The sequence below is a fragment of the Carassius carassius genome, chromosome 28 (assembly GCF_963082965.1).
Source record: "Carassius carassius chromosome 28, fCarCar2.1, whole genome shotgun sequence".
Lineage (NCBI taxonomy): Eukaryota > Metazoa > Chordata > Actinopteri > Cypriniformes > Cyprinidae > Carassius > Carassius carassius.
This window is the reverse complement of record NC_081782.1, coordinates 13286341-13308894: the sequence shown is the minus strand read 5'-3', so window position 1 is coordinate 13308894 and position 22554 is coordinate 13286341. Positions and strand designations below refer to the sequence as shown.

General features: G+C 40.0%; 2 protein-coding genes across 2 annotated transcripts in view; both read right to left on the bottom strand.

Moving 5' to 3' along the window:
- Positions 1–1112: 1112 nt before the first annotated feature.
- c1qtnf5 (C1q and TNF related 5) lies at positions 1113–5128 on the bottom strand. The gene is made up of 3 exons (XM_059515124.1): positions 4970–5128; positions 2516–2749; positions 1113–2004 (listed from the first exon to the last, which is right to left on the bottom strand). Exons 2-3 carry the CDS (start codon positions 2739–2741, stop codon positions 1484–1486), a joined length of 747 nt encoding a protein of 248 aa, XP_059371107.1. The 5' UTR covers positions 2742–2749; positions 4970–5128; the 3' UTR covers positions 1113–1483.
- Positions 5129–6544: 1416 nt separating this feature from the next.
- Positions 6545–22554, bottom strand: part of kmt2a (lysine (K)-specific methyltransferase 2A) — a 38349-nt gene continuing 22339 nt past the window's right edge. Inside the window, exons 11-35 of the mRNA XM_059514456.1 lie at positions 21813–21908; positions 21610–21730; positions 21407–21520; positions 20556–20740; positions 20299–20472; positions 20012–20122; positions 19852–19925; positions 18885–19087; positions 18617–18717; positions 18373–18510; positions 18062–18220; positions 17849–17966; positions 17683–17761; positions 17440–17600; positions 17208–17360; positions 12704–17117; positions 12551–12619; positions 12384–12466; positions 12110–12277; positions 11909–11983; positions 11642–11816; positions 11399–11506; positions 11236–11319; positions 11004–11133; positions 6545–10906 (exon numbers count right to left, since the gene is read on the bottom strand). Of these exons, the coding sequence (XP_059370439.1) occupies positions 10631–10906; positions 11004–11133; positions 11236–11319; positions 11399–11506; positions 11642–11816; positions 11909–11983; positions 12110–12277; positions 12384–12466; positions 12551–12619; positions 12704–17117; positions 17208–17360; positions 17440–17600; positions 17683–17761; positions 17849–17966; positions 18062–18220; positions 18373–18510; positions 18617–18717; positions 18885–19087; positions 19852–19925; positions 20012–20122; positions 20299–20472; positions 20556–20740; positions 21407–21520; positions 21610–21730; positions 21813–21908 (7569 nt within the window). The 3' untranslated portion in view covers positions 6545–10630. The remainder of the gene's footprint in view (positions 10907–11003; positions 11134–11235; positions 11320–11398; positions 11507–11641; positions 11817–11908; positions 11984–12109; positions 12278–12383; positions 12467–12550; positions 12620–12703; positions 17118–17207; positions 17361–17439; positions 17601–17682; positions 17762–17848; positions 17967–18061; positions 18221–18372; positions 18511–18616; positions 18718–18884; positions 19088–19851; positions 19926–20011; positions 20123–20298; positions 20473–20555; positions 20741–21406; positions 21521–21609; positions 21731–21812; positions 21909–22554) is intronic.

Below are 22554 nucleotides of genomic sequence, written 5' to 3'. Positions count from 1 at the left end.
GGAGGATACAAAAGTACCTCTCATTATTCTCAGTGTTACTGCGAAAACATTCCGTGGACGTCTCTGCCAGCAGCCTGGGGAAAATTGGAACTACTTGTCTTAAAACAAAAACATGCAGAAAAGGTGGTGAAAGGAAAGAGAGAATGAGAGAGAGAAAGAGAAGCTACGTTTAGACAAGGGTCTGTTTCGTTTAAACAAAGTACAGGCTTTGTCTGTAAAATAAGGTTCGTTAACTACCTGGCTCAGCACACAGAGGCCAAACACAAATCATGGATACTGGCTTTCTATAAACATACAGTTTGTATTTTAAAGCTTAGTCATATTAGCAAAACTGGTAAAAGAAGCTCTATTGTCAATACCAAAGTAATTACCACTTACTCAGACGTCACTTCTGAAATAAACATCTTTCTGTTGGCCAAAAAGTGAATCCATGTCACCATAATGAATGTGCGTGTGGAAAATGTTTGCCCTCAAGCAGATTTCCAGTATATAAAGCATCTACACTTTTATGATGCTTCTGCATCCATTTTGAAGCTTGAAAGTCCTAAAGTCCACATTCATTGCAATTGTAATGGAACTGTACATTCTTCAGAAATATCCATTTGTGTTCCATAGAGCGAACAACAGTAAAAGACAATTCACACCAAGATATAGTTTTAAAAAACAAATCTAAATTTTACAAGATAGAGTTCATACCACAACTAGGCCTATAACGGCACAGAGGAACGATATTGTTGGAATCACTTTATAAAAAAAAAAGAGAGAATTTCTGGGCTAATGATTGATACCAACACTGACAGCCGATCAGAATCCACACAACTTTAAAGAGCTCGAGCATTTTTGCAGATGACACAACTGCAGCATCTGCAATATAATTAACTTATCTAAAGTTATCATTCTTGGTGTGACCAGCCTTCATTCAGGTTTGGAACAAGATGAGAGTGAATAAATAATTACAGCATTTCCTGTTAAAGATTAAGTATTGCTATAAATGCACCATGATGAAACCTGAACCACAGCTCACCGTTTCCCAGCAGTAGAAATGGCTTTTCCTTGGAACATTTACTGACGAATTAGGTAATTATGAGAGTCATTTTTTACTGAAGTCATAATCCAGAGACGTGTTGGAAAGTATTTATTGTGCTTTTTCACAAAATATAGACGGCCATCAGAATAAACATTTTCTGTAAAAACAGCAGAAGGTTTTCTTTTTTAGTATTTTCATTTTTTTATTTCATATTTCCAAAGTAGTAGTGACATTAATGACTTTCAATCTTGAATTACTTGCATGGAAATACTCCTATAATTATACTCTGTATGACTACATGTGCTTAGAACATAATCATCTGTGCAATACTGATCATAACTGATTCTAATGAAATTATTGCAAATGAAGGCCAATCAAAGGCCTTTGTCTTACCCATGAAAGTATTTTACTAATTCATAAAATGAGATGGACAGAAAGTTATTTGCAGTGTCTAATCTATGCAAAAACAGCAGAGTTTTTCCAGTCTGAGTACACTAGGAAACCAGTGAAAGTGCTGTCTGTCTTCGAACTGGAGTAAAAGCCAGTGTACTCGCCGAGGGCCATCTGCACCCACACCTGATCTCCTGGAATCAGGTGCACTAGTGTTCCTCCAGACAGAGAGGCTGGTTTGGACCAGTTCCCAAAGATCTGAAAGTAGGAAGCCACAGTGTGTCCGTTCTTTATAAGGTCAAACTGCAAGCTAGAGCGGTACACTGTGGCATGAACAGCGAAGTAGTAGACGCCCGGCACTCTGCAGGTGAATCGTCCCGTCTCAGGATTGTAATCCCCCTGCTCATTCAGAATGATTTTGTCAAAACGCACTGCGTCTCCTACCGCCAGGGGGCTTGTGCGGGATTCAGACAGTTTGGCGCTAAAAGCTGATTTGGGGGCCACCGCACACTCGCCCGGGGTTCCTCTCTCTCCCTTTTCTCCTGGATCTCCTCTGTCTCCCGTAAGGCCCCTCTCCCCCGGATGACCTGTGATAAGCATCATGGGATTTTCATGTTTCATTATTGACATTCATTAGATACGGCAGGGATGACACTTTTTTTTGTAGGCCAAAACCTGGGAATGAGCACTTTAGCACTTCCACTTCCATCATTCTGAAGTCAATGGGTTTTTGGTTGAATGACTGAAATGAAGTCTGTGGTTAACACAAGCTCTAGATATTTTCGTGATTGTGGGAAGCTCAATCGTGGTGATGTTGAAGTTTGTGGTGTAGTTTCTTTGAAGCCTACATTTAGCAATGGAATTTAGGCTTTAAAATTCAAGTTGTGTTAATTTGTGAATATTATAATCAGTAATAAAATGTAAGAATTAATCTTTCATTAAAGCAGATTTTCTGCAACGATCCAAAAGACAGTAGAAAAATCCACCAGAAGGGAACCAGAGTGATACTAATTTCCTAAAAAAAAACTGTCATCCCTGCAGCACTCTATATGAGAGGAGAAGGTGAGAAAAACATCAGTGAGGATGTTATTTTTGTACCTGGTTCTCCTCTGTCTCCTCTTTCCCCTTTCTCTCCGGCTTGAGCGTCACGACCATCTCGTCCATCCCTGCCAGGCTGACCGGGGCTGCCATGCAACCCAGGGGATCCTGGGATGCCTGGGCTTCCTGTGCACAAACTGGGGATCTTGTTGTCTTCGAGTGAGTTAGAACAATGCACTGCAATAACAAGCAGCAAGGAAAGAGGCCATGTCTGCAGAGATCTCATTGCTCAGTCTGTGGAGAAAAGAAAAAAATTGAAAGCAAAAGTTATAAACTTGTATCTTGTTTCAAGATGATTTCAGCATTAGGGAGACTGAAAATAGATGTATATGGTATGAAGTCTGAACATAATGTGAAAAGCAGTAAAGCACAACTCTGAGAGTTGCATGATCTCACTTCCCAGTCAATAGGGTGAGTATGCCAAGGGAAATTTGACAGTACATCATAATTACTAAAGCACAAGTTCTGTGGTGTAAGTGTAAATTCAGATGAAGAAGACTTAGAAATATTGCTTAAGAATTCATGTCTGATAGCCTTTAAATGTGAAGCCTTTAAAAAGCCTTTAAAAGATGAAGCAGCACCATAAAAGTACCCAAATTCTGACTTGGAATACATATTACAATTATTAAGTCATATGGATCTCTGTTATAGTGATTTTATTTATTTTAGAGCCTGACAACCTTAGTCCTGGCCAGAATATTCTTATATAAGAAAGTTTGAAATGCACAAGGCTGAGTAAATAATGATGGTTTATTTTTTGGGTGAACTATTCCCGTTTTGTCAGCTAATATGAAGTAGATTCTTCATTTATTGCAAATAGTCTTGTGCAACCAATAAATTCTATCAACATAATTGTCAAATAATCATACAAGAATTGTTTATAACAGTAAGAACTTAAAGTTATTCACACTGCAGTGCATGCTGGGAGCTCCAACACTAAACAAATCAGCAATATTTTCCAATATAAAATTGTTGTGAGACAACATTAGGGGAAATATTGTACTAATATGCAGTCTCTGTAGATTTATATAGTAATTCACATTTCCTAAAAAAGCTCAGTAAACTGGATATCATATGCAGTTTGAGGGGTTGAAAACTTAATGTTTATAGTTAGTTGGTGAATAACGAAAATGCTAATTACTATAATACATTTTACTGTCTACCATCTGTCATAGATGAGGTGCTGAAGGCAGTCAATAATCAGGCCTCAAACACACACAGTCTGTGCAACATGGACTTGTACATTCTCGTAATCCTGCCTGGAACGAAGCATTTCCAAGATTTTATGTCTTGCCGTAAATCAGCAGGTTCGGTTCAAGTCTGCCGTCTGTCAAACAGCTGTTTCTTATAAGTTGAATAGAAACTGCTGATGATTCACCTTGAGAAATGCAAACAGACCAACAAAGCATTCTTAAGAAATTTAGCAGAATTAGTTAAAGCACTGGTATCTTTAGTTCAGTAGAAACATCTGTTCAAGGACATCTGGACAGTTATCTCTCAGGACCTTGTTTGTGTAGTTTGGTTCTAAATGCTTAGAGCAGCTCAAACTGTGAGCCATGTTAGGACATAAGAGGAATGACTGCCAAAGAGTGCAGAACTGTAACAGAATACCCTCATTCCAGTGTCAACTGAAGTCTGATTTCCAAACAAAGCACATTACTCACTAGTATGCTTCACACTGTTTATTACTGAAGCATTGCGTTATTGTGTACAAGGCTGCCATAATATTATTGCAACAAAATATTAACATTGGGGTTCATTCCCTTAATATCACAGCATCATTTATACTATACTTAAAATTTAACTTTGGGTTGAAATATCGGAAAGATCAGCTTTCCCCTTCGGTGCTTTTTTTTTAATTTCAGTGCATTATAAATGAGTTTGCACTACCATTATTCATAAATTAGTTCACTCTCAGAAAAAAAAGGGTGCAGAAGCTGTCACTGGGGCAGCAACCTTTTAAAAAGAATATATTTTATACCTTATTGACCCTTAAATGGTGCATACTGGTAAATTAAAAGTACACATTGGTACACAAATGGTATAAGGTATTGTAAGAAAAGCAAATTTCTTAAGTTTTTGAATATTTGCCTTTAGAAATGTGATTTGCAGGAAACACTCGAAGTAAATGAGCGAACTCAGATTCGGAGTGAGCAGTAATGATAAACAGTCTTGACAAAAACAAAAGTTACGTAAGAGACTTGATAATCTTTCCATTTAGAGACTCACTGATGTTTTTTTCCATAGTAAAGAACATTACTGGTAGTCAAAGTGAAATAATATAGTTATATCTGCACTAAAGTGTCTAAATGGTAAACGGTCTACACAAACATTTTAAGAATGTACCTATAAAAACAAATCAAAATGTTTAAACAACACTATTAGTGAAAGCAGTCAGACCCCTCATGACTAAACTAATTTTAGCTATGGGGGGAAAAAAAAGATTAAACTCACCATTTATGTTTTTTGAATCTTCACTGGATTGACAGGATTGAGCAGGCGAAAGAGAAACGAGCAGTGAAACTCTTTTCTTTGCCGTCCAAGGCGTCTGGGAAAAAATGAGCACTCCTAGTCTTCAGAGGAAATGGGAAGCTATTGGAAGCCAATTAGAAATCAGGAGGCTGGGAAATGGGGAGGGAGAAAGAGGGATCATCCAAGGGACGGAGACGAAATGTTTGTAGCTTGTCCAACTCTATAAGCATAAACAGTATCTGATACAGTAGAGCCCTAGAGAAGGGGTCTTGGGCGCCAGTAAGCAGTCTGGCGAGACCCGTGTGTATTAAATTAGAGTGGGGTTTACAAAGGAATGATGCCAGTTCATTGTGGCTGGCGAATTTGTGAGAAATAAACCGTTTGGGGATTACAGCCCTGTGGTCAAGTTAGAGATTGAACTATTCTTGCTTTAACAATACAAAGCATACTTTCTAAACATTGTCAATGATCATGTGATATGACCACTTTCTATAAACAAATCTTCTGGATTTAATGTCGCCACATCAAGAGAAAAAAAAAAATTCTCATTGCATTTGGAAAATGATGTGGTTATTTCGGAGTTTAAAGGAACAGTGAAAATCTGCAGAGTGAAATATGGTTGGATGTGCTGATGTGGGTGGCACTTCAGACACATGGTTCTAGTTACTTTGGTAGCTTTATTTAGATGACAAAGCAAAGCTTCCCCATTAGGGGTATGCAGGCCTTCTAGAACGCTTATTCAGCTTTTTAAATCTAATGGCTCATAAACTACTTCAGGGAAACTGCCAGTGGCTCCTTGTTGTCTGTAGGGTTTCATGAGACCAGGTACTTCACATTATGAACAGCTGGTTGAAACTAGACACCCTTTTCTTGATCTATTGGTGTGAATGGTTTCAGTAAAAACTTACGGTGTTCTTAGTAATGCTAGATTAATTTCTTTCTTGCATCATGACTACTTTTTAATCATTCTAACCATTAAAACTAAGCATGGCCTTTGTTTTTTTTGATGCTGTACTGTTAAAAAAAACCTTTGCATGTAAAATCAAGGCATGTTTTAAACTATGACAGGATGACCAAATGTGTTACACTTACAGTTAATAGCAGACTGAAATAAGGAATAAACTGTTGAAAATAAACTTGAGCAGCTCTTTCAATGCGATCCTTCAGATGTTAAATGCAGAGTGGTAGGTGCTACACATAGACAGAAACAGCACATTACTTTTCATGTTGTTGTTGTTTTTTCTTTATCTGTTGTAGTTCCTTCGTGTTGGTTAACATGATTGGTTGGGTCAAGTTTCTGAACATTATTCAACACAAACACGTTTCTTTTTTTCGCTCCTATAGTTTTTTTTTTTTAACACTGAACATTTCCATTGCACAAAAAGTTCTTAGTTGAAAAAGGTTCATCAGGATATTAAGGTTCTTTGAGGGTCCCAAATTGCTGCAAAATTCCCTTTAGAAACCTGTATTTTTTTTTTTTTACATGTCGCCATTTGAAGTCCAGAACCAGGAAAATACTTATTTAATACTAGGGAGGTAAAAAGACAAGATATCAAGTTTGAGTAAACAAGACATGTTTATTATTTAAACTATCACTTAAATAAAAAAAGTGCATAGAAAATAAACATGATTAGAAATTTTCCTTTTTACAGTTGTTATGTACAATTTTTTTCCTCATTATACATTCATCCTTAAGTAGTTTGTGGTTGAATATTTTAGATTAAGATTTTCCTTCATTTTTCTGTAAAATGGTAAAACACTGATGGGGCAACTTGGAGAAAAAATAAGAAATTAAAACTGTCGGTATTAACATCAACATGATCTCTCGAAGCTACAGGGGAAAGGAAGTGTTGGTAAGACAAAGGATCTTTGAGGAACCAAGAGGAAGGAGTTCAAATCTCTCCCTCTCAAGACCTTTCTGACTCCTAAAGTAATTCCGATGGTCCGCAACTCATTTCTGTACAAAGTGAACCATGTTAAAATTCCAAAAACAGGGAGCGCAGTCACCTGCTCTCAGAAGGAACTTTACCTCAGTGTACGTCTAGAGATGTTTGCAGAAATAAATAAATAGAATGGTAACCATTACTCATTACAGAACATCACATAAGAAAAAGTACAACTTAAGATCCAATAGGAGAGAGAGGTATAGGTGGACATAGCTGGGTTTAGGCAAGGACATTTTGTCCTGATGTCCACAAACTGTTAAACATGTACAGAGTAAAATAAAGCCGATTACACCATCAAATGCAAACAAATGATCAATGCTCAAAAAGTTTACAACCACATTTTACATGAACTCGTTTCATAATATAAATACCGCTCCTTTCCGAAAAAAATAAAATAAAATAAAAGTTAAAACAAATGAAAATAAAAAAACTGCAATGCTCCATTGAGGGAACATACACAGGCACAGGAAAACTGATACTTGATATTGATATTAAAATGATGCACATTAGTTACTCTAAAGTTTATCTGTAACACAAAACCATTATAGATTATACACTGAACATTGCAATTAACCATTATGAAGCTGCTGTTTGCTACTGTTACTAAGTTTGTCTGTCCATTCCGTATATTGTGTAGATATTGAAGTACAAGTTACTATTCATACACGTTTAGTTTAAATATATCCATGTATATTTTGTATACATATTTACTGATGATTATAATTACAGGAGAAGGTGTGGTACCACTTGCGTGGTGTGGAAGAGTAAAGTCCAGGAAAACCACAGACCATGTCTGCTTCTGAAACACTGACCGAGCGCTGTTATACCAGTTTATGGAGCATCTGACGTTGTATTGATGTCTGTGCAGGAGTCTATTACAAAGCCCTTAGGATTAGTAACTGCATTACAAAAAAAATATATATTAATAAAATAAAAATCTTATTATTTCGTTAGACTGAGCAATAGTTTCTGTAGAACCCTGCTGTATAATCCTCCTATTTTATGCAATAAAAAGCTGTCCCGTATCTTCCCAGCCTTTCATGTTGAAAAAAAAAAAAAAGAATCAAAATCAAAACAAAACAAAACTCGACAATACATTCAACAACGGCCTAGCTGCAGAGTTCAGCACGTCCTGTTCCACAGGGGTGCCGGGGCGAGAGGAAAGTTGGGCGAGACCCCCACAAGAATCCCTGAAAAAGATGGCTAAACCGCATATTCTGATCAGTATAAACACGTATACGATTATGAGGCAGCAGCCAACAAATGTTCAATGTGAGGAAACGTACAGAACTCTGATCTTCAGTGCCATAGTCAAAAGTGAAATGCTGGGATTGGAAAAGTCAAAATTATTGCAGCCAGGTACAGTGAGGGCTGGAGGGGGTCTGCAGTGGCCAAGGAAAAAAACTGTTTTAGAGTTAAACTTACGAGGCAATTATACACAGAGGAACTGGCCTTAAAAGCGGCTCACTAAGGAAAGCCACGGTTGCACAAAGCAGCTTCGTCTAGAGGTATGTACAGATCCCAAGCCATTCTTGTGCTACAGCATCCTTTTAAAAATCATCATAACTTACCAGAAGACATAAAACGAGTCTCAAATTTTAAGTGGAATCTGTTTGTGCCCTAGTTAAAACAGCTTTGAATGTTTCTCCATAGTCTGGAGCTCCTCAGCTGACTGTCCGAACAAGTTCTAAACACCCAAAAAACGAAATTTACAGAGAAGGCACCAAACTTCTGATCTGAAAGACGGAAGAACCATGGAAGTGCAATCCACAGAACATCCACAAAAGTAAACAAAAGCCACATCTGTCTTAGCCTTATTCAAATAGGGGTCAATCTAAACTCGAGCTCTGAAAAGGGCCCAGATGGGAATAGGTGCGGGGAGTGTGGACGTTTACAAGAAAACAAAGAGATGACAGGAGCAAATAATGTGCATTGACTGAATGGCTGGCTGGAGCGTCCATGCAGTGCCAAGGCAACATGTGTTGAAGAAGACTGGGAAGAAGACTGATCTTCAGTGCACAAGAACGTGAGGAAACAAGAGCCCTCCGCCCTCTCCTCCTCCATATATATAGTGCTTTACAAGTAGTTTTACATGGTATAGCCTCTGTGGCGATTCCTTGCATTACACCAATCTCTAAGAAAATATTTTGATATAACAAAATATATGGAATAGACTTTGGGACTTATCAGTTGCTAGAATGCTAGAGGAGGATTTCATGCATCTGTCCTCCAATGCAAAGAGGGACTTTTAAGGGAAGATGGGCTGTTCTTGCATGTGATTTTAAGGCTGGTGAGAAAAAAAAAAAAAAAAAAAAAAAAAAAGGAGAGTCACATAAAATCGATCTGCACTTAGAAAAAGCTCACTTAACCTACGCACCTATTTGAAATGTCCATGCTTGACCTGGCTTGGCAATGAGAGCCACTGGTGGACCGTACTCTGTGGGAACAGTAACTGCTTCAATCTTTGGAATAGAAAGAAACATTTGGGCTAAAAAACAAAACAAAAAAAATCTTGAGAGAGTGCTATAAAAATGTCTGGACAAACCATTAGTGTTCTATATCGATTCTTTCCTACAAAAATGTTGATAAAATAAATACAATGTATTATAAAAAATATAAATACCATTGTTAAGTGCTATTCACCAATGAGTGCTTTTTTAGCCATTTGTATAGAAAAATATACATATTATTTACATTATTCAACGAATGATATTTCTGTCAGTGACATGAAACAACAAAAATACTTTTTAAACTGCCTCAAAAACTTAATCTTATAATTTTATACACAAATACGGGCCTAGAGAGTAAGTTAAAAAAAACTCCCTAATGGTGAGACACAATAAATAAACTGGTAATAGCAACTAGACTCACTAAAATCCTATGAGATTTTGTAACAACATGCAAATTATACTTCTTTGCAATACAATACAATTAAGCTAATTTCTCTCTCTGAATTACTATAAAAACGGATAGTAAATAAAAGCACTTTATTCGCCCCCCAGATCTCAGAAATGGTCCATTAGTCAGTCCACCAGGATCTCAACCTGCCAGCCGCACAGCCCGGGACCACTGCTCCCCCTAGTGTTTCCCCTCATCATCTCTCCTATGAGATATTTACAGTGTCTTCCATACAGAGAATCAGGCCCAGCTTTAGCAAGGACGACCATGGATGCTCTGAAGGCTTCGATGTACATTCAAAAAGTGAGAGATGTCTAAACAGGTCAGGCAAAAAAAAAAAAAGATTATGTACCGTCAATCTAAAACATAAAATCTTTCCCTTCCAAAATTGCACTTTGGTGTAGAATGGAACAATGTGGCAATTTTTCAGTAATTTGTCACACTCAGTAAATAAGGGCAGGCCAGACTCGACTTATTACAAATGTAAAACTTTAAAAAAGTTACTTAAATTTTTTTTAACAAAAACTAAACGGTAAAATAAAAGATCTGATACAAAAGTTAAGAATGAGGGGCACTAATCTCTTAAATTGGGCATTAATAAAAGGGACACAAGGGCAATCTTCTCCATTGCGACTCCGCTCCGCCAACTTAAGAGGCACAATACCATTAACCTTCTGATAACCTGAGCCTGCTTCAGTGAAAAAAACAAACAAACAAAAAAAACCTTTAAAATGTCTCTTCCCTGGCAAGAAAACCTCTTGATAGCATTCACAGACAGCATTAGCTTATGAGTTTGCTTTCAATTGAGGAACTTGCGACACTTCTTTGCCCCGCAGTTGCAAGGCAGCTTATTGCCTGGTTCTTCGATGGGGAACTTGTAATCGTACGTGAGCTCCTCGCCTTTATAGATTCTACGTGTGGCGAAAATGACAATGTGCTTCTGACCATCAACACTGACCACGCGGGAGTAGCAGTTGGGCTCACATGAGTGGTTAATGAATCGAGCTGCATTGCCATGCATAGTGGCATCCACAACCTCATAGTCATCGATACGGAACATGTAGCACCCAATGCCCTAAGTAAAAACAAAAAAAGATAAATCCATGAGGAACATTAGTGTTGTTGGTGTTTTAAAATTAATTGCACTGATAGAGTAAGCATTAGATTTCTACCTTGCTGTCATAGTATTTCTCCCGCTTGTCAGTGAGGACAGAGCGAATGACATTGCCAGAATACTCGATCACCATCTCTCCAGCGTCAATGTTTTTCCTGCAGAACAGACCTCTGCCATGTACGGCTGATCTGCAAGCAATATACAAGAAACAAATGATGGTATGCAACAAAAATGCATGCTTTTTATTCCTCAATCCAACCATTTTTGGTTTAAATAGAAAGCTTTTATACCTGTAGACACCCACAGCTTCCCTGGATGCTTTCTTTAGGTGCCTAAACCTCATAGGCAGTGGTAAGTCCATGCTAGTGGACCGTCTATGGAAAAAACAGGTGTTGTGATGTTTTAATCAACAAATGTAAAGGAGGTCAGAACAGGACAAGTAAGGTTACTCACCGAGCAGACTTCTGCAGCATCTCCTCATCTTCTTCCTCCTGGGGGTTATATACAGGAGGCTGACGGTGTTTGGAGGCCAGGAAATTAAACATGTCCAAAACTGATCGCCTAAAAATTTTATCAAGCCGAAAAAAGTCAATTAGAGTGTTCAGAAACATAACTTTAAGTTCGCCATTGTAGTAGGGTTTAAGATTTTCAGGCATTGCCAAAATGAACACCAACTAGTCTGGCAATGACACACACCTGTGGTACACCTCAGCACGTGCAGATCCATGAGGGTTGACAGGAGGATCTTTTGACTCCTCAGGTTTGTGGAAGCGGAATCTGTAGTTTCTGCAATGCCTGGCTCCATATAGCTGCTCAAGTAGAAACACTACAGCATCGTGAACCACACCGAGCATCTTCAACCCATTTACTCCTGAAAGAGAAAGACAATGTGAAATACAAGATGTGCTTGCTAAATTCAGAAAACAAATATGTGCAAGGATATCTGCTCTAATATGTCTATACCATCAAATGAAAGTGCCTTGAGTCTAGCATTGGACCGGGCTTCTTGCACTTTATCTGTCAGGGACTTCCAGGCCTCTGGAAAGAAACAGGAAACAGGTCATTAATTTCACAGAAGACTGACTGTAATTACCAAACAAAACAACATCACTCTCCTTACTGAGTCTATAACTGTGCATTACACATTATTTAGATCTCACTTACCCTCAATACTTTCACAGCGAATCTGAAATCCATCATCACTGCAGATTTCAAATATGAGCCCTTTCTTGGGCTTGTAGTCCAGAGAGGAGTCTCTGCCACTCTCCCTTTGATCAGGTGTTTCCACTGAAAATGTATTAGATCCTTTCCCATCACCCTTACTAGGCAGTCCTGTAAAAAAAAAAAAAAAGTGGCAAAAAAAAATAAAATACAAAATACACCATTAGGACTGCTACATTGAATTTAGATGGACAGTCAAGCCTAACATTTTACCCACCTGCAGTCTTTGGCTTCTCATCACGAGTGTCCATGGTTTTACGTTTAAGAGTTGAAGAATCGGCTGTCTTAGTTGCAGAGTCACTGTGAAGAGGAAAAAACATTTTTGATAGGTCAGATGCAACCAAGTAAACTGAAAAGTTGTGATTGATCTTTATTATGCTTTACTTTGTTTTTGAACCCGTTTCATTTGACTGCCCTGTATCCATTGGCTCAGGCGATGAAAGTTCCCGGTCCCTGCAATAAACATAATTTTTAGCATGTTTAAACATTTTTATTCCAACAATAAGCAATATGCTTTATAAAATGTCAGGCTCTTACCCTGGTAAGTATGATAACTGAATTGCAGATGCGTCAACAGTTGGTGTATCTGAGTGGAGTCCTTTGTGTTTCTTTCCACTGCTCTTATCTGGGCTTGGCCGAGGTCTTTTGGCCTTTTGCTTTCCCTTCCCAATGGCTGTGGATGCTGCTCCAGCAGGTAACTTTGAGGACTGTTGCTGATGTGGTGGTCGAGAAATGGGAGAAGTTCGTGAACTCTGAGTGAGGACACCAACAACATGACTTTTGTTCAGATCTTGAGCGATGGGATTAGGGGCAAGAGCCACTTGACCAGCTGAATTGACATTTGGGTCAAGGGTTTTATCTGACAGGACTCGACTGACTGGGTGCTGGAGATGAATGCTACCCTCTTTCTCCACCTGCTGGTTGATAGACATGCTTATGCTTTGGTTTGGGGGAAACACACAGATGCTACTGGTAATGGATGTCTGGGCAGGATTAGCAAGATGAGACATCATGGGGGTTCTTGAATGAAGAACCATCTGTTGTTCTGGAAGGCCCAGGTTGTGAGAGTTCGCTTTGATAAGAAGGTTACTTATAGATCCTGTGATCTCAGTTGAATTCATGAGACCTGGGGCACTCAACGATACAGAGCTCGCTCCCAAAAAGTTTCCAGGTGCCGTGGGAGGCACAGACACCACATTCAAAACTGACTGACTGGTGTTGAGCCCTGACACAGTGCACGGAAGCAGGTGAGTCGAAGAATCATGTCCTAGCATGCCAGGCTGAGCTGTGGTTGAAATGGGCATGGGCTGTGGAAGGAGAGTAGGCTCCAAGTACATCACCCCTTGCTTTGGCCGTTTTATAATGTTAGGTATCTTTCGATGAGGTGTTGCAGTTATAGTGCCCAGTTCCATCAGACCTGTCTGAGGAGGGATTCCAGCAGCAATTTGTGAAGGTGACAAGTTTATAAGGGCCATATTGGGACCAACATCAGGAGCAAGTTTGTGTTGGGTCTTTGGACGAGCCTGTTTTTTGCTCTTATTGCTCTGAAGACGAGAAATAAGGCGTTTCTTGCCATGTCCAGAGGGGAGCATAGTTGGAGCTGGGGTAATAGATGAAGGACTAGATACCATTGCAACACCAGAGGCATGATCATGCCTATTTCCTGCCTGTGTCACACAAATCTGGGGATCGTGGGAGGTGACTCCTATGATAAGGCCTGACGTGGTGCTAGGAATCACTGGCTGGAAACCTGTCTGAGTGGTGCCTGTGAATGCATGGATTTGTGGGTGATGAGAAACAGGCACTAAACCTTTGCTGCCAGCAGGAAAAATGGACTGAGAGGTAGAGATGCTACCACTGAGGCCTGTCAAGACAGAGGCACTAGTGTTCATGACACCTGTTGCACTAACAGATGGTGCAATCTGGATCTTTTGGGTTACACCATTGGAAAGGGTTTGCAATACATAGAGTGGCTGCAGATGCTGATTGAGGACTATCAGTTTCTCTGGGCCAGGCTTCAATTGAGAGGCGGTAGCTTGAACAGCAGAGCTTGCAATCGGAGCTGGACCTGTGCTAACAGTGGCAGCAGGGATGAACTTTTGACTCTGGAGAGGTAACGTGGGTGAACTGGGAAGACCTGGTGTGCTACTATTCCTTGTCAGATCTTGGTTCCCTGTCTCGCCCACAGGTGCTACTCCAGGACTCGTGATATGGTCACCATCAATGCGTGCAGGAATGAAGTGTTCTGGAGTCATGTGACCTTCTGGAACCTGGGAATCTGCACATCTGTCTTGTGGGCTTTTGCTGGATACTGTGGACCCTGTTCTTGGTTTCTTCACGCTTTTCTCAACTCCTGATTCCTCTGTGGCCAGAGCCAACATGGTGCGGTCAGAGGTTTCGGAGATCAGCGCGCTGTGATTTTGATTATTTACAGTGGGACTTCGAGTTGTCAGCACAGAGAGGTCAGAGGGCAGCTCAAGGGGAAGACCATATGACTCTTCAACAGCAATGGAGGTGTTCACTCCACTCTCAACAGGTTCAGCACTGGCCAGTGGCTGAGTGAAATCTTCAAAAAGCATGTCCTTTCTTTGGTTAACATCCACCCCGTAACTCTCATCTAAAGAGAATGGTTCGGTAGAAGGAGCTTCAGTCTGCTGTCCCAAAGCCTGCATTGAAGGGGTATTGAGTACAAATTCCATAATATCAGAGGGTAGGATGTTACCACAGTCATCACTGTTGTTGTTATCAGAGTCAGATTTGAGGAGATCTGTGGTGAGTGACAGTTGAGTTTCAAGGGGATCTTGGCCTTGTGTTTTCACACTCCCTAATGGAAGACAGTTATCCTTTTGATTTTTACGACTGTCACGACTGTTCCCACTTGGAGTATTTTCTGTCTCCTTCCCTGGGTCGATGCTCATTTTCTCTGTCCTGCTTTCTCTACCTTTTCTTTTTGTTGAACTTTTGTGTGTTGACGAAGTAGTAGCAGTGGTTGTGCTGCTGGTGCTTATACTAACATCACTCTCAGAACCATCATCCACACCATCCAGCTGGCCAATCTGTTGCAGCTCCAAATTCCTGGTTGCTGTTGTCACCTCATCACTATCATCTTCTTGCTCGTTTGCCTGGTCCCTCAAGAACCTGTGGATCTGCGACCCTCTTCCCAAACACTGATCAATACCTGCAATAGGTGGAAGACCAGAGTTTGGGTTTATTATAGTGCGTGTAAAGTTGTAATAATATGCATCCTTATTTGAACCAATTCCTCCTTCTTCATCCTCTCCACTGTCTGCTGAAGAAGATGTGCTCATATCATCTGCCCCATCAACTTGTCCTTCAGCTGAACGCTTGCTGCTCCCAGTGCGCTTTTTCATGGAGATTTCACCAGTTCTGTAGAACGGTATGTCTTCCTCCCCGTATGATCGCACACCATAGAATGGGGTTAGCCCAAAGAACATGTTTGATCTAGCACGAGCACTCCGCCTTGGGTATCTGCGCTTTGCTGAACCTGCCGAACCATCACTATCCTCCTCATGGTGCTTATCAACACTGCCTTCATCCTCTAAATTATGGTCCTCCCCAACATCGGCACATTGCTGGTCCATAAGGTGCTCCTCAGAATCGTCTGGGTGAGTGTGGCTGTCTGATTCGGAGCTTTCAGAGCTTGCAGATGGGGAGAAAACCATAGCTCGAGAGGATCTTCTTTGGGGGCCCTGGCTGCTAGGGGTGACAGAACTGTATGTGTTTGTGTTAGGGGGAATGCTGACAGCTTTGGTTCCATTAGGATCAATTTTCTGAGATATTAAAGGCAGCCTCTCATTGTGTTTCTTCACCACTGGAGTAACTTCCTTACTTGATTTAGGGTGTACCTGTGGTGCCCTTATACCTCTTTCAGACCCTGCTTTCGGCAGAATAGCATCAATGGCTGAACTATGCTTTTTCTCTAAGCTAAATTTCTCTTTGGATTTTAATGGCTTCTCCATTTCTTTCTGATCAAATATATTTACTTCCACTGTGCTAGACCCCGTGTTGCTGCTGAGTGCTGTGGCTTTATTGCTACTGTTGTGAGGAGGTGGACCCTGACCTTGTGTTTTAATATTACTGCTTTTAGAGTTGCTGTTAAGAACTGGGTTTTGGTTTTTAGCAGTCTCTTTTCTTTCTTTTGAAACATCCCTGCTCACATTCATTTTGACTTTGGAGTGTTTTTCTTTGGTGCTAGAGGTTCCATGACTAGTAGTGACAGGAGCACTTGCCTGGAAGCCACGCTTTATGTCCTCCTCTCCCACCTTGGCACCAGATGACCAGAGTGGCTTCACTGCTGCTGGACCAGATGCAAAGTAGTGAGATTTCCTACTTTTGCTGTAAACCGGTTGTGGAGACCCAGTCTTTCCTGTGTCTTTTGATATAGCCACTGATGTCACATTTCCTTCCTTGACTGGATTAGCTTTGTCCTTAGGAAGCGTGGCAAGTGGATGACTGGAAATAAAAGTGGCCCCGGCTGGTAGGTCAGTATCTTTTGTGGCCTGTTTCGCAGTTCCAAGAGGTGGTGACACCTGACTTATGCTAACTGGTTGTGATGACTTCAAACTCTCACCATCTGCCTGCTTTTTGGTTGCTTCTTTTCTTTCAGTGAAACCAAAACTGAGTCGATGCTGTGCCCCAGCGTTCAATGAATTTGCCTCTCGATTGTGAGATCTCTCTCCAGATGGTGCCCTTCCTTTGTCTGTGTCCCTAGTTAAAGTCTCCTTTGTGGTTAAGGACAGGGATGGAGCAGATGAATTGCCTGTCTGAATGGATACTGTGCCTCCCTGTTGAGGAGAGGAAACCTTTTGCTTAGGTTGTTGAGCAGAGATGGAGGAAGTGCTGTGTCGACGAGATCCAATGCTTCGTAGAGTGGAGCTCAGCAGAGGGTCACCCACAGTCACAATTTCATGGGCTGAACTACTGAAACCATCTAATGGGGAAAACACATTGAATAATATTAACAAAGCTTTCAAATATAAGCAATATAAAATATAAGCATGTAAATGTATATAATTCTTACCTGGGGATGGAAGTGGTCTGGTTGAGGGAGAACGATGACATGGAGGGTAGCTTGGGTGTCTGTTCCTAAAATAAACCCTTGGATTTGGTGTGGAAGGCACATTTGATCGTTTTGTGGAATCTGTGGGTCCAATCAACGCAGCATCCACCTCAGCTGAAATGTTTAAAAGTGGTTAGTTTTTATAATTCCAATAAAATTTTGGACTGAAAATAACAAATCTAAATCTATTTACCTGAAACAGGTGAAGGACTATGAGCAATTGTGTGGTTTACTTCTTGAGCTGCTGTGTTGTTATTGATAGTTTCAGTCATAGAGGGGCGGCACACTAAAATTCTACATTTATAGACACAGCGCTTGCGGGCATCTAGAGTGCTCCAGTAGACCCTTGAGCATCTGTGTAAATACATAAAGTGGTTATTCCATTTCACATCTTATGTTTATTGAAATAAACAACACTATGATTTCAAATACTTACTGGTATCCCACAGGAAACAGCTTCCTCTCACAATCAGACAGTTCAGTTAGCATACCAAGACAGTCAATGGTCATAGACCCTGTACCAAAAAAAAAGTGCTATTTAATTTTGATGTACTGGAGTTTATTCCTCATGAACAATAAACTCCTTGCAAAGACATACAGACCTATCATCATGTGGATGTTATCTGGTTCAAGCCCATTACCAAACTTTCTTCTCAGACTTATTCCCTCAAAGTCCACAAGGACCCTCCTAGTAACTTCAAAGCCTGAATCTGGCACCACCTTTAAATAAGGTTAATTATTTACAATAAATCCAATACTTCATAACAAACATGAAATCAGTAGTCCATTAGTTGCTTGCATGCATCATTCCTTACCTCGCCCTTTATGAGATCTCTGTGATGCTGACAGTAAACCTTTTTGTCCTCTAAAAAGCCACACTGCTGCTTACGTGCACACATGAAATGGTAATTGTTGGTACAGGAGGTCAGACAACAACTCACCGTGGCTCCGGGTTTGTGACAATTTTCACATTGCTGAGAAAACAAAGCATAATGCAGTCTATTTTGGGATGGGGGAAAGATTTGCTGCCTATAGTCTCTTTTAAGGTAACAAACAATTACACAAATGCATATTCTGGCACTGTAAATTTAATGAACAAATACAGCACATGACTTAGATTATGTACCAGCTTTCTGCCTCTCCTGACTGCCATGTGGACATTTTTGAGTGCACCATCAACATCTTCGAACACCTCGGATGACCAAAGTGCGCAGTTCACATGGGTCCACTCATTCTGGCCAATATAAAGCAGTCTCCCACAATCCTATAAAACAAATGACCATAAAATGTCTTACAAAATGAACATGACTGAAATATAAATCCACATCAGTACATGCTAATGCATTCTTTTTTTGTGGGTGATTACTCACATTGGTATTCTCATCTCCATAATTCAGACAAAGCGCACATTGTCTATTGTCACCTATACCAGGAGGAGGGGGAATATCCAAGCTGTCTTCAGGGCTGTGGTCTGAACACAAAATAAATATTCCTATGTAACTTACATATACTTTAACTTTCTCTTCTATATCTTTTTCGTTTTAGACAATGTAATTATTTAACTCTAACACATAATGTCCCATATCAGTATTTCCTATACACGATCGGATTTATAGTGCTTTAAATACATTTTCTCACCATGGATAACCATGGGTGGAGGAGGTGGTGGTGTGGGGGCAATCGGTGAGACAGGTTCTCCAGGTGCTTTAGGATGGGGAGCAGGGATGATCTTTTTCATTAGCACAGGTTTCTCAGCCCTGGCTATCTCCTCCCTCTCCTGCCACTGGGCATAGTTGTGGTCCAAGGAAGGGGGCAACACAGCATTGGGAAGAAGTCCACTGCTGCAAAGATACAAGACTGCCTTGTTAGCCGTGTCTTGGTTATATAACATTAGTGTTTGTTTACAGCATTTATAAGAACTGCATCTTTTTTATCATCTTTTGTAAGATTTGTAAAATGTATTTACCAACTTGTGACACTTTGAAGTTTTAGGGTTTAATACATCCTTCTTGAATTAAAGGTACAATTCTTGGAAATAATAATAAATAAATAAATAAAAGCTTCCTGAGCTTCAAACTTTGGAATGGTAGTGTAGGCTCATTCAGAAATAAAGTGCCAATGACAAAATTCATAAGCTGATAGCCATAACTCCAAAGGGAAATAATATTCATATTTGTGTTTTCTCTTTAATGAGACCATATTCAATGTCAGACATGCATGCACACGCATAAACAAAACTTGCTTCACTGCTGTTAATAATTCATGGTAACAAATGAAGTATACAAACAAGCGAACCAAATGCCAACCACACGACTTGTCAAAGCACCCATGTGAAATGTGACACTGCCCGTCGACCTCAAACAATGGAACTCGACCATACAGACTGCATTCCCTATGGAAAGCTGATATTTCTGCTCTAAAGGCAAAGAATAGACAGACACTCAGTGGTGAGTTTGTTCTTGATGCTCATTTACTAGCTTAACTGGTCCCACTATTCACTATCAAACTAAAAATAGCTCCTCAATTTAGTTCTGAAAATGTTTTCAGATAAAAGAATTGAAATACAAACAAATTAAAGCATTTGATAGACATGGGAAAGACTCACTTAGGAGAGACTTTGTGTGTCTCCCAGAATTTGGACTCCTTCACCTTAAACCATGGAAAAGTCCGCTCCATTTGCTGTAACAATAACAGTGACAGAGCAATTATCAATAATGATGTAGGACTGTAAGACATTCTATTGTGTGTCCACCAGTTTTTCTCACCCGAATAAAAAAGGACTTGAGCATGCTGTTGGCCTTCCTGCTCTCTAGCTGACCTCCATCTGAATTGAAAGCTGTCTGGATGATTTTCACAATGTCATCACTGAACTCCAGCTGAAAGAGAGAAGCATAAATTGACACCTGGCTCTCACAAGTATGTGGCTGGCATCTGAACCCTGCTGCATTAGAGGCTCAAAATGCGGCAGGTAATCTTTCAAAGAAGAATAGAAACATAAAAGCTCCCTTTTTCACTTTAAACTGATTCAAAGGAGATTCTCAAAAACTCTTACCACAGATTTATATTGTCCAGAATCCAATTTCTTCTCCACAGACTCCAAATCGAGCGGTGAATCATTTGGCGGAGAGACCTCTGTCAGCACAGGGGGGTCAGGGCCCTCTGGGGAACGGCGTGAGGGAAGGCTTTCTTCTGTCTCTGGGTTCAGCTCAGGTGGCTTCATAACCGCCTGAGACAAAGAAGATCGATCCATGGGTGACGCAGTGAAAATAAAGCTGGTGGGAACTTCTAGGGCTGCAGATGACAACTCACCTGTCTGTAGCGAAGCAGGTGAGTGGATGTGCGGGAGTTGAGCAAAGCAGTGAGAATTTGGCGCATGGACTTCTGAATTTCTTTCTCCAAGACAGTGTGCCACTCAGCAGAATGGGGTTCAGTGCAGTTTACACAGGTGTAGGCCACTGTCTCAGGCAGGTTAGACAATAGCTCATACATATCATCTAAAGAAAAAAAGAATAAAAGCAGCAAAGATTATGTTGAGAGTGTAGTATTAAAGAAACATCCACACTGTAGAATGCACAACCATACAAAAGTCTATGATTGGTAAGACTTTAAATGTTTTTAAAATCTCAAGGCTGCATTTATTTGATCAAAACTACAGTAAAAACAGTAATATTATGAGGACACTTTCAAATAACCTTTCTATTTTAATATATATATATATATATATATATATATATATATATATATATATATATATATATATTATATATATATATATATATATAAAACAAAAATTGTGATGGCACAGCTGAATTTTCAGCATACTCCAATCTTTAGTGTCACATGATCCTTCAGAAATCACATTAATATTTGCTTTGAAAAATCACTATTATCAATGTTAAATAACAGTGTGCAGCTTAATACTTGTGGAAAAATGATACTTTTTTTCCCCCAGGATTCTCTGATTTTTTTTTTTAAACAAAAGAGATTTTACAGACCCCGAACATTTGAAAAATAGTGTAGAAGCAAAGCTTCTGCAATTTAAATCGACCAAATATTAGTTGGTTTTGTTATTTTTTGAGCTGGATTGTTAGTTTGATCTCATGGTGCCCTATAAAGTCACATGACAAATAAAGAAATATGGAGAAAAACTGATAACTCGCCTGTTAAACTTTCACATTTGGCATGGACCCAGTGATCACACTTCCTGCACTTCATCATTTTGCCATCACAGTCATCGTCATCAAAGCACTTATTACAGAATGGGCAGACGTTGCCTGGGAAGCGGAGGTGGGGGACCATTAATTACACAGTTTAGTTAAAGTTTGAAAACATAAAATAAACATCAAGAATTAATAGCACTGACCTTTAGCTAAGAGTTTGGCACAGTCATGACACAAAGAGAAATCATGTGACCACTGAGCATCCCAGGCCTTCCCTGGTTTGGTGGCTCCACAGCTCTTACAGCGCACACACTTGGTGCAAATCTGTGGCAGAAGGAAAAATAATCATGGGAGAATGCAGCAAAAATACCACAGATGTTACAGACATCTGAGACTGAGAGTGTACCCAGACTCTTTTCTTCTTGGTGGGTCTGGTAGGGTGGTTGGGTCCCAGGCACTCAGGGTGATAGCTATTTCGGCACTTGTCACACTCCAGTAGCTGCTATATGATTAATAAAAAAAAGAAGCAATTTTTAATTTTGATTCCATCTGGGTATTGAGCGTTTTTCATTTCTGAAGGTTTTTGGGGTGGCTAGGGTTGCTTAGTAGGTTTTTAAGTGTACCAAAAAAAAAAGATAATTCCAGAGAGCTGACAAGCATTTGCCTTTCATAAGGAGATACTTTTCACTAGCACATACAAATGAGAACATTCATCATTTATGATCCAAGCTGACTCATGCTTTGAATATTAAACTTTTCCATTCATCTTTTAACCATTAAATCAGATCACGTACCATCCTTTTAGGTCTGACTGTCATATGACTTAGCATTAGACTTGTTCCGATTCCGATACTAGTATCGGAAATATCTCCGATACCACAACAAATTCTGGCATCGGAGAGTACATGAACCCATATACCGATCCGATACCATTTTCTTAAACAAGACCTAGTTATGACCGCTAGCTTTGCCTAACCGCTGCACGGTTGTTCTTCGCTGCTCAGAATGCATTGCAAACACAGGAAGTTGTGCTGTGTTGCCACGACTCCCGAGTATATTCGGTACCCGCAGCTGCGTTCAGTCGCTTCCGTGTTAGTCAAAGCGCAGGGCTCCAGGCAGTAGCCGAATATATACTAGTGTCTGTGAAT

Bases quoted from the DNA above. Each gene is read 5' to 3' on its own strand.
- c1qtnf5 (XM_059515124.1), bottom strand. From the start codon at position 2,741: ATGAGATCTCTGCAGACATGGCCTCTTTCCTTGCTGCTTGTTATTGCA. The intron at 2,005-2,515 runs GTACAAAAATAA...TGCTTATCACAG, and splicing joins AGGAGACAGAGGAGAACCAG to GTCATCCGGGGGAGAGGGGC.